This window comes from Lentinula edodes (genome assembly GCF_021015755.1).
Source record: "Lentinula edodes strain Le(Bin) 0899 ss11 chromosome Unknown C8R40scaffold_66, whole genome shotgun sequence".
Taxonomy (NCBI): domain Eukaryota; kingdom Fungi; phylum Basidiomycota; class Agaricomycetes; order Agaricales; family Omphalotaceae; genus Lentinula; species Lentinula edodes.
The window spans coordinates 117712-128837 of record NW_025764372.1 but is presented as its reverse complement, the minus strand read 5'-3'; the positions used below and the strand labels follow the sequence as shown (position 1 = coordinate 128837).

The 11126-nt window shown below is 46.3% G+C and overlaps 4 protein-coding genes across 4 annotated transcripts; 2 read left to right on the top strand and 2 right to left on the bottom strand.

The window, feature by feature from the left end:
* Positions 1-2191: 2191 nt before the first annotated feature.
* C8R40DRAFT_1177593 (uncharacterized protein) lies at positions 2192-4808 on the top strand (the record flags this gene model as incomplete). Its single annotated transcript, XM_046232706.1, has 4 exons — positions 2192-3857; positions 3907-4208; positions 4259-4732; positions 4788-4808. 4 exons carry the CDS (start codon positions 2192-2194, stop codon positions 4806-4808), a joined length of 2463 nt encoding a protein of 820 aa, XP_046079734.1.
* A 602-nt stretch (positions 4809-5410) lies between these two features.
* Positions 5411-6819, bottom strand: C8R40DRAFT_1061499 (Chloroperoxidase; the record flags this gene model as incomplete). The annotated part of the gene is made up of 5 exons (XM_046225427.1): positions 5411-5815; positions 5875-6193; positions 6246-6438; positions 6503-6564; positions 6617-6819. 5 exons carry the CDS (start codon positions 6817-6819, stop codon positions 5411-5413), a joined length of 1182 nt encoding a protein of 393 aa, XP_046079733.1.
* Positions 6820-7631: 812 nt separating this feature from the next.
* C8R40DRAFT_1177591 (uncharacterized protein) lies at positions 7632-8224 on the bottom strand (the record flags this gene model as incomplete). Its single annotated transcript, XM_046232705.1, has 2 exons — positions 7632-8005; positions 8077-8224. 2 exons carry the CDS (start codon positions 8222-8224, stop codon positions 7632-7634), a joined length of 522 nt encoding a protein of 173 aa, XP_046079732.1.
* A 576-nt stretch (positions 8225-8800) lies between these two features.
* Positions 8801-10945, top strand: C8R40DRAFT_817657 (uncharacterized protein). Its single transcript, XM_046236327.1, has 5 exons — positions 8801-9500; positions 9555-9754; positions 9814-9906; positions 9955-10174; positions 10226-10945. The coding sequence occupies exons 1-5, from the start codon at positions 9107-9109 to the stop codon at positions 10507-10509; spliced, it is 1191 nt and encodes a 396-aa protein (XP_046079731.1). The 5' UTR covers positions 8801-9106; the 3' UTR covers positions 10510-10945.
* Positions 10946-11126: the final 181 nt, after the last annotated feature.

Sequence of the window (11126 nt, the reverse complement as noted above, 5' to 3'; positions counted from 1 at the left end):
AGAAAGCGCTTGGCCGGCGAGAGATATGAGCGATACGAAATAGTGATGCGCTTTCATCATGGCCCGGGCGAGCTATGGAAATGTTTGGAAAGTATGGCAGAAAGACGAAACACGGCGTATCTGGAACTGGAGACTATTCAATCCGTATACAATATTCAAAGGAATGTGGTTCTGTTCAACCGCTTGGAGTTGTGTGGCGTTTTTATACTACCGATCGCAAAATAGCCCCTCAGTCGATCATGGTGGATGCCAGGATGAGTGAAGGCAGAGAGATTGATTCATGATCTTGATCGTCATTAATATCTGCAAAAAATTATAATCATTAAGAGACTTGCAGGACAGGGCGAGGGTGCACTTCACAAAGGAAAGCAGAGAAACACTCAGGATTATACGCGGCACAAACTTCAAGGCCCGGAATTGGATAGGATTAGTAAGCTATGGCTTTCTATCACCTCCCAGCACCCAGCCAGCACCTCCCACTGCCAGGATATCTTGTATATCCAACATGCCCTCATCTATTCCTTCCAATTCAGGACATCTGCCCAACAGCGGATCGAACACCTCAGTTACAATAACTCGTTTATAAGCACAGTCCCCCCACCGCCGTTATAGCCATCATCGTGAGAAAAAAACATTGAAAATTGTTCTCTTCGAGCAATATTGCCGCATTGTACACTTCCCCGGTGAGATCTGCTACATCAACTCTAGTGAAGGTATTAACCTGACCGGTGTTACCACCGATAGCGAGAAACTGCGGATGAGCAATGGCTATGGTGATGATATCGAGAACCAACGGTTCCAATCCTTATTCATCTCCAATGTACCAGTTGTCTGGAATGCGTTCGTATCCAGAAGTCTTCAGCGGCAATGCATAAGCTACAGCAGTCATCCGGGAAGAGGTTAAGGAGGAACTCACGTGAATTAAGTTATCCCCCGGGCCCGTGATAGCGAAAAACGACTTCAAACACACTGTGTGATCCAACCTTCCCTCGGGACATTCCTCGCTCTTGTTGGCCATAAAGCAAAAGGTGAATGGATAGGTAGCAGGAGCAACGACTACACCAGAGATGACAGCGTTGAAAAGGTATAAACTGATGGAGAGACGTGTGACTTCTAAATGTCAAGATATACAGATACTAGCATATTACCTTGATAGTTCCCTTGAAAAAACTAGGCCCCACTGTTGTGGACTGCACACCTTGCTTGAGATCAAAAATGCGGCGCGCATTGGGCGCGCCGCGAGGTAAGGATAGGATAGGATCTGGATAGGATAGTGTTTGAAGTGGTTTGGCTGAAACCAAACATAGCAAAAATGTGCCTGCACATCAAGAGGTCAAATACCGAGTGGTTGAATAGACCTTGCAAGCAACGTGATTCCTCGATGACGCCAACAAAGATACGGGCAGGCTCTCCTGGTCAGACCAGTGGGATGAGCAGCCTGCTCGGAACTACCCACTGAAGGAAACACTCTGAGAACAAGTTGAACGTGATGAATTCTTGTGTGATTTCTGTCAGTGTCAATGCCAGCTTCTAGAGATGCGGTCTAGAGCGCGAGTCACCGAGGGCACCGAGGGAACTTAACTTTAAACTTCCTCAGGCAATACCTGAGAGAACATGATATATAGATAGATATTCACTTTCATCCATCTAAGGTAGAAGGGGAAAATAAGGAGAGTCACCTTGCTTGCTAGGTCCTTTGCCACCCTGTCTTTACCAAGCGCCCGTGCATTTTTTTCACACACTAGGCGCTCTAAACTCACTCTAGCTCGCTCCGATGTATTTCTTCTAATCCTTGTTCATGCACTCATTTTACCTTTTGTTACCATACTACCTTTGGTTCAATTGTGAATGTGAGTTGGAATTTATGAGAATGCAAGCAAGGTTTATTGTGCCCCGCAGGGGTTCGCTAAGATATTCACTTTCATCCATCTAAGGTAGAAGGGGAAAATAAGGAGAGTTATTATTAACGCCTGTCAAGCAATCAACGAGGTCACATGTATGCGCTGGACTCGGGCGCTTGTTGGATTCTTTTCCAACCGCCACTCATGACAGAAAGACCACTTCCAAGGAGGGACTTGCAGAAAGCAAACAGAAGTTCTCGACATCCTCTCCTCCTCCCGCGACTCCTGCTCGATCAAGCATCTCGTCTCCAGTATCTGGGACTCCTCTCCGGACCCACAGCAGCTCTTTCATGCACGAGGGACATACACCCCCCACCAGTCACCAGACCGATCTCAAAAAGGTTATGCGTGCAGAGCTCGGAGACCAGACATGGCAGTTCCCTTTGGATCGCATTGCGAGGATGTTATCTCCTAAAAAACGCAACGCTCCCCTGGATGACAAAGTTATTGACCATCTCGGCAACTACACCTGTGTTTCTGATTCGCCTGGGTTCATGAAAAAGTTGAAAAACGCTGTAATGAAGCTCGGACCACGACTAAAGGATATTCAATGGCCCAGCGGCCCTGACGAACGTACGTTCTATACCCCGCTGGCTCAGTTCCTAAACGCGTGTGTCTCGGTCTGCAAGGAAGAACTTAGGGACGACGATCGCTACACCAAAGGTCCATTTCATGACCTCGAGTTCATTGTTTACGATAAGGAGACCCAGGATAGTGTGGATGGGGCGTCTCCTGTAAAACCGGATCTAGTGGGAGGGAAAAAGTTTATGGCCTTCGCCGACAGTGATGACTGTAAGGTCAAATCCGCTCGGCTTTACTGGAATCCACCCGACAAGAATACGTCACCCATCTTGCTGCCTGTAGAAGTGAAGGACAACTGGATAGAATTGGTCTGTCAGGCCGCGACCTACGCGCGATGCCTTTTCAGTACGTCTCCGCTTCGGCAGTATTCATTGGTACTTGGATACAATCACAAGGAGAGCACCTTCAGGTTTCTTATCTTCCATCGCGGAGGCCTATCTGCCTCTCTTCCCCTCGATCTGCATGACGAAGATTCGCACAAATCCCTCCTTCATGTCTTCCTTTCTCTTCTTAGTTGTTCTCATGCGAGAGATGCAGGTATTGCAGCGTGGTGCAATGAACGGCAGTTCAAGCTCCCCGTCGACAATTCTGATAAACCTGATTACGTCGTTGCCAACGTCGATGAGATTCTTCATGATGGTAACTGCTGTAGAGGTAGAGCAAATCGGGTTATGGGGATATCGTATGGTGTTCCCAAGGATGTCTCTACTTCACCTCTCCCCGTGGCGACAACTCCTCTATTTCCAGTCACCCAGCTGAGACGTTCAGCACGCATCGCTAATGCTGAGGCTAAGAAGGTAGAAGCACCTGTGAACTCTAAAAAGAGTTCCAGAAATCAGGTTGATTCCCGTACTCGATCAGAGACAAAGGTATCAAATATCCCTGACCCATCAACTCTTGCTATCACGCCGATTGCCGTATATGGGCCTACTCGAGTTCTTGAAGATGTGAAGCAGGAGCCAATGGTCTTGGTGAAACCCTTGAATCCGTGTAGAGACGAAACTTCCCATGGATTTATTAAAGCTGCATGGCCAAAACTTGATCTTGGGTCAGGTTGTTCCTCAGTCCCAGAAGCGCAGATGCTCAATGTGTGTGGTGACAAGTTTGGAACTTCGCAGCATCATTATTCTTTTCCAGCAAATCACTCACATGGAATCCCTACCTCCAACCACATTTTTCTTCCGACCGAAACGGAATTAAAGAAAGGAGTGGCAGAATTTCATTGGAACCTTTTTTATCCACGCCAAAAGCATAGTACACCCTCGCCTGAATATCGAAGCCTTTGGATTCACGTTGGGAAACTGATTGGAACCTCCCTGGTTTCCTCTCCCAGCCCGCTCGTGTTGTTTACAGCCATCCTCCACGCAATGCTAGGTCTGTGGCCGTTTGCTCTGAAGTAGGGTACCACTGATTACCATTACAGGATGGCTCGCGATATGCCAGGAGGCGCTTCAACATCGGGATGTCAGTGTTGGGAATGTTCTTAGATTGGAAAACCCGGTCGAAATGCCCTCGTTCAAATTCAAATCAGATATTGCGGATCTTATGGGCACACTATCCCTATCGGAAACCTTGCCGTTTACTGTTACCGACCAAATTACACGTCTTAAAAGTTCACTTGCTGAGCTGAAGGTAAACACCAGGTGCTCGGGTTTTATCATTGATGGGGACATGGCTATCGACTGGAAGACGTATTTTGATGCAAACCACGATGGCACTCGTTCCGTTAGTATATTTAATTGATTACTATGGCCTACAGTCTGACCCTTTCGCAGGGAACGCCTGAGTTTATGTCAGACAGACTACGAAGAAGCCTTCGTTTACCTAGGGCATACGTTCAATCCACGGTGGATGATCTTGCCTCCTTCTACTATGTTGGTCAATGGGCGGCAGTTTTCAACCCAAGCCATCAATCGAACCTACTCGAAGAGCTCCGCAATGATATCGCTGGGTCTGTCACATCGCGAGAATCCGCATCTTCTCGCACTACCAATCTCAACCCAAAGTTATTTTCTGATCGGCAAGATTATGGTTCATTTCTGCTGTGCTGCATACCTACGCTCGCAGCGTGGAAAAATTCTATCACTTCCCTCGATGACTGGTTTCAAGAAGCCATGCAGGAACTCATTGCTCGCTCTGATGGAAAAATAGACCCAGATACTCACCGGTCTTTATTCCTGTCCTTTGCCTATCATGGAGTTGCAGACTTTGCCCAGATATTGGAGAGAAATGGAGCAAGCCTCGCTAGTGTACGTTGATTACCCTCTCTCTCAACTTTTATGCTAATCTGTTTTCGTTTCTTAGTATGATAAACTGGTTTCATGAACGAATTTTTACATTGATATATACAGCTTTGACTAGGCACATGTGCCCTGTCAGATCAATCTTCCATTAGAGATACTATCATGCCAGTGGAGTTTGGAAATTCTTCAAAAAATCACTTCGGAAATGCCTTTATAATAGTCGTATTATTCTCGGTTTGGTACAATTTTAGTATGACATATCAGGATGCCTTCCATCTACTTTTTTACTAGTAAGACTTGTTTTTCCTGCTACCTAAAGGGTAGAGGGTCTTAGACTAGAAGCTTACTGACATTGCCCCTTCGAGCAACCTTTGGAGAATTTGCACTGTGGCATACAGTATGATCATGACAGGTTGGTGCCCGAGATGTCCATCACGGTTTCGTGTCCCACAGGTTTAGTTGGATGCTTATTTCCTCAATTAGTAGCGCAAGTCCAATGGTCCGACTTGCTCCCTTATGCTACAGTGATGTTGAGCCTCTCGCAGTGCATTCAAAACAGGCTTCTGGTCGAATCGTCGCGCCACAGGAGCATGCAAGATCTACTTACCGTCTTCAATCAATGCAATAATTTATTTAGTCAATATACTAACCTATAAAGACAAACCCTCCACAAGATAATCGGAATTAGCTCGATCTCGTATACCCAGGGAAATTATTGAACAAGCTATCGTCTATCTCTGTCAATTCAGGACAATCGAACTGACTCAGCAACGGGCTCACGACCGCAGTCAACTGTTGCAACAAAATTGTAGCAGCAGCAACTGAAGGCTCCATCATCGCAACCTGGAGTATAAAACATGCCAAGTTATTCCCTTGAAGCAACGTCTGCGCATTGTATACTCCCCCAGTGAGATCTGCCACATTAACTCCGGTAAAAGTATCAACCTGACCGGTGTTTCCCCCAATGGACGCGAATTGAGGATTAGCGGCAGCGATAGTACCGAGTTCGGTTAAGAAGAACGGAAGGTTGTATTCGTCCCCGATGGCGCGTTTGTACCAATTATCTGGGATACGTTCGTGACCAGGAGTCTTCAAAGGTAGTATACATATCAAGACTGCGTGGTACAAGGAAATGGAGGTCAACTCACATAGACCAAGTTATCATCCGGTCCTGAGATTGCAAAGAACGACTTGAGTGTATCTCGATCCAACCTTCCTTCAGGGAATTCCTCGCTCTTATTCGCCATAAGACGGAAAGTGAATTGATACGCAGCAGGCTGGACAGCTAGACCGCTGAAAGCAGCATTGAAGAAATACGGATTGTTATCGATAGATTGTTGTAAACGGGTAACACGGAAGGAGGTAAGGAGAGGAATATCATAATTCACTTGAGTTGGGTCTGAGACGCTGGATTGGAGGTCGTAGAGCTGGACAAATTGGGACAGTTGGACATCATAATTGTCACCACTGCGATGCACGAATTATAATGAGAGGATGCCAGTGCGACAGATACACTTACTATTCATACAAATCACCTCTAGTTGGGGAGACATCTGTTTCGTAGTTGTTGTGTGATCCTGTGAGTCCATCTTCGGGACCAAGAATGGTACTTTGTCCTTGTCCAATGGAGAACGATAGCGAGACAATATCACCATCGACTGCAGTACCATACGCCGAGAGAAAGGTAGCCACATCAACGCCCATGCCATAAACTACGTAGAAATGGTATCACCGCAATCAATAAATTCAACTCGGAAGAAACGGACATGGTCGTACCTTGATTGGTAGCCTGAGTGAATTGAGCAGTAGTCCCAATTCCATTGTGTGGAATGTAGCCACTGTCCGTTTTGCACTTAGAAAATATTCAAACAACGTATATCCTTCACTTACTGGTTAGCCAAGGCATTCAGGCCGGGGCATGGTCCACGAGCATCACCCGAACCAGGGGCGACGAATGCGTGAGCCCCTGTGGTAGAAACATATTGTGTGGTAGGATTGAAGCCAACGGTGCGTTTGCCGGCAGAAGAATGCGCCTGAGCGTAGGCTTCTGCGAAAGTAGTATCGTTGGCGGTACTACGGGCTTTCAGTGCCATGGGACAGATAGCGATGGCATGTCCGGCGAGAAAGAGTAGTGAGGAGAAGCAGCGCAAATTTTTCATCATGGTGATTTTGCGTAGATCAGGAGTCACCGATTTGAGGACGAGGTTCACAGGAAACTCACTGGGTTCATCAGTATAACGACTCGAGGTTTTTAAAGCGTTCCATGTCACTGACCATTTACATAAAGAACAGATCGAAAACAAGCCGCGCCAGTGACACTAATCACACAAAGCCCTTCAAAGCCAGACAGTCTACAGGTTTCGTGGTCGATCGCGGCCTCAGGCGTACACTCGGTGAATTGTCATTCATTCTGCACGAGTCTAGGATGACCAGGCCTAAATCATTCTAGATTGTATATTTTGCCTGATATCTGCCGGTCTATCCAATTTTCACTGTTATCTTTTACCAGAATTGTCCTAACCGAGACCAACAGTTAACTTAATAGGTTTTAAGATTGAATGGATTTATACATCTCTGTGCCCGAGTTAGCTCTGATACCTGCCTTCGATAACTTGGAGACGATGTGCCTCTCCTCCATTTTTTAAACTGAGTTATAGCTTCACATGACTAAGGAACTGTACATATTTTTAGTTGACACAAAGAATAGCGGACGGAAAGGAATCGGATTTATTCGCGGGTTCTGGTACTCGCTTTGCCTCGCTATCCACTGCGCTCAAGCACACAGATATGGAAGGCTTGGATAACAATACATTGACTTTCGAACGTGTAAACTGTTTGAGTCAGCAATTTGAATTAGTACATTCTGCTTCTTTGTGTGGTATGTGTGGAAACATAGTTACACATATCAGTGACCCGGAATCGGTACGCGTACACCCTCGCTCTCCATACGCTTCTTGTCTTCTTCCGTCGCCCCAAACTGCTGCAACAATCCATCCTTCCCAAGTCCGCCATCTTCATCCTTGTCCTTGACGAACATAAGCGTAGTTTCGATGGCGTTTGGTTTGCCCAAACGTGGGTCCGCACCACGTTCTAAAAGGAGCTGCACCAACTCATCTCGACTTTGGGAAGCGATACGCTTGAAGACTACGCCAGCGATGATTGATTGGCCAGAGTCATTAAGCCGATTGGGATCTGCACCACGGTCAAGTAAAGCACGAGAGAGGGCGAGAGTCTTTTCTGGAGGTGAACTATAGGCGCAAAGCATGAGAAGCGTGTTGCCTGATAAAAAGTCAGTCAGCGAATGTATTATCTCGTAGTCTCCAAGCTTCAAGGCTCAAGTAGCTACACACCTTGATGATTGGTCATGTTAGGCGGTAAGCCAGCATCGACGGCGGCAAGGAGAGAAGCATCTGGATCTCCAGCACGAGCAGCATCAAACATTCGATTTGCAAACGCGATAGTGTCTGCAGGCAGAACAGAAGGATCAGGCGCTGTCATTGGATCTTGGACTGAATTCGTTGAAGCCTATGAGCAGGTTGAAGCAAAGAAGCTTGACAAGAACTAGGAGAACTGACCATTACTTGCAAATTGAGTTTCGGGGATTGTTACACGGGAACTGAGCTTGCAGAGGGTTATGAATGAGCAGTATTGCCTTTGAATGCGTCTTCATAATGTCATGGTCATAATTCGCAGATCGGTTGACTCGTGACTTTCTTGAGAGAACCTTTGCCGGTGATTCCGGCATACTTATGCCGCTGACGCCTAAATCATCAACGTCGATGAGCACTCACTACTGACGGACCAAGTTTTCCCGGCCGAAAAATATAGAGGGAAATTTTGGAAGCAAACTGCCGATTTCCCCTCAGTCATTAATCCTCTTTCACGGGGAGGTATGATTAGATTTGACGCTTGATTTTCTGTTTGTTTCCCATTTGATCAATATGCTATTTATCATAGAATAAAGATGACCTTTCGCCTTAGATAAAATATGACCTTTCGCTTTAGATAAAGTTAATTTTTCGCTCTAGATACAGTTAATCTTTCGCTCTAGATAAAGTTAATCTTTCCCATAAGATAAAAATTATCTTTCACGTGAGGCAAAGATTATCTTTCGCATTAGGCAAAGATTATCTTTCGCATCAGGTGAAGATTATCTTTCGCGCCAGATAACTTTTACAATGCGCGCTTGTGAAATTTTGAATTTTACCTTCGCGAATCCAAATAATTTTAAGCGCCTGGTAGCATGTGTGGCCACGAAGCTAAACATCAGATAACATTCTCAAAAAACTCGAATAAGTGAGTACGTCTGTACTGGTGCGCCCTATCATTCTGCCTATAGCGCTTTCATACATGTTCTGATAGAAATCATGTCACGATATAATGCCTCATGTACATGTGTGTGTACGCGTACTCTGCTCCCTATCATCATATCTTGAAACGCATATGGCACGGAAACGGAAAGCATTCGAAGATATATTTGGTCAGGATAAACGTCCCGCGCATTCTCCTAGGCTACCAGAAATATCGGACATACAGGTTCCCTCTTCCTCTAGACCTATCACTCCTGTAGTTTCATTTGACTCGTCTCGTCCTTCATACTCGCCGGCTTCGACCAACCATCAGAGATCTCGCGACGGCCAACGACTTGCATTCCGAAATTTCCTTCAACAGAACTCGGAGATCTTAGCCTGTTCTTCAACGGATTATGGTGTACACACGAGCTCTACAATTGTTCAAGCTGCTCCTCCAGCCTCTGATCCTTCCACAACCGACGGTAGCGTTGATTAGCAAAATAATTCAAGCATTGTATCTAACAATTGTTCTCTAGGTCCCACTGCAGACACGGGGAATAATTCAGCTCCGGTGTCCAGTATCAATCTGGCCTCAATCAATTCGAACCCTCAAAATGACGACTTAGACTACGGCGTGTCGGTCATGGCTCAAGTCATTTTGGATAGAGACTCTCTGGAATTTAGCCCATTGAACATGTCGGATCTAGAAGTAGTTGTGGATGCCGCACGGACAACAGTAAGTACTGATTCCTTCATCTACCTACACATTTCATTCTCAGCATTCTGTTATATCAGATTGAGAACTCCGTTTCTCAGGATAGTGCACTTGCAGGGCTCTTCAGCGATCCCAGACTGAAACACCGCTCAATCATTGATGCTTCAATACGAGTACATTCCCTTCAAAAAGATATGCAGAATCATTTATCTGCTCTTCAGGGACTGTCGTCGGAATCGGAAGCAGACGTCATTCAAACAGTACTTCGCAGAGTTGAGCGGGCCATATCAGCCACGTCGTTAGACTTGCGGCAGGAAGCTAAACGCGACGCGGTTCATCAGGAAGTGGCCGAGGTGAACGCGGTTCTCGAAGATGTCAAAAACCTGGTTGCAATCTGGCGCGAGACATATGCCGATAATAGTCCACTGAGACTCGACAATAGTAAGTTATGATTTCTGCTTGGATACGTCAATTTATTGACCTGTCTCACAGCTGGAGCGGCCTCCGATATTGTCTCAGACTACACAACGGCCACACTCATTGCTTACACGCTGGCGCTGACGCTGCGGCTGTTGGAGGGTGTTGGTCGCACAGCCTCTAGTTTTATGCTCAAAGGGATGAAAATTTTCGGAATGAGTTACGGTCTGCTCCATCCGGGAGGTACTACCGATCTACAGAGCAAAACACTTTCTGATATACCTGAGGATATCCGGCAGCTGGAGCGGAAATTTAATTTAGACATCGAGACAACTATATGCAGTCTGTCCACGATGTAGTTATACATATCCACCGATCTTTTCCGATAACTCTCCCAAGCCAACCTATCCCCCGGAATGCACCTATCGGCCAATGGCCCTCGCAGAACCCTGTAATGAATCTTTATTACTGGACAACGGGAAGCCTATGAAGTGTTTCGAGGTCTACTCATTTCTGAATTGGTTTGGTCGCTTCATTGCCCTTCCAGGAGTTGCACAATATGGTGATGCTTTTTGCGAGCAGATTGCTGACGCTCATCCTCCAGAGGATAAAGGAAGTGCCTGTGATGGACGGTTCTACTTTGAGCTAAAGGGCGATGATGGAAAATTCTTTGTGCGCGAGCGAGGGAAGGAAGGTCGTTGGTTCTTCAAGTTTCATGCCGACTTCTTCAACATCGAGGGGAATCTGCATGGTGGCAAGCACAACTCAACGGGGATAATGTCAATGAGTTGTTTGAACCTTCCCTTAGAGATACGAGAGGATCAGGCTTATATCTACATCCCTGGAGTCATACAGGGTCCCCGAGAGCCTGATGCCAGAGCGGGCGCGTACAATCATTACTTACGACCAATCATAGATGAACTCTTAGTTGCGTATACTCGAGGTATCCAATGCGCCTTGTCCGATGACCAACAAA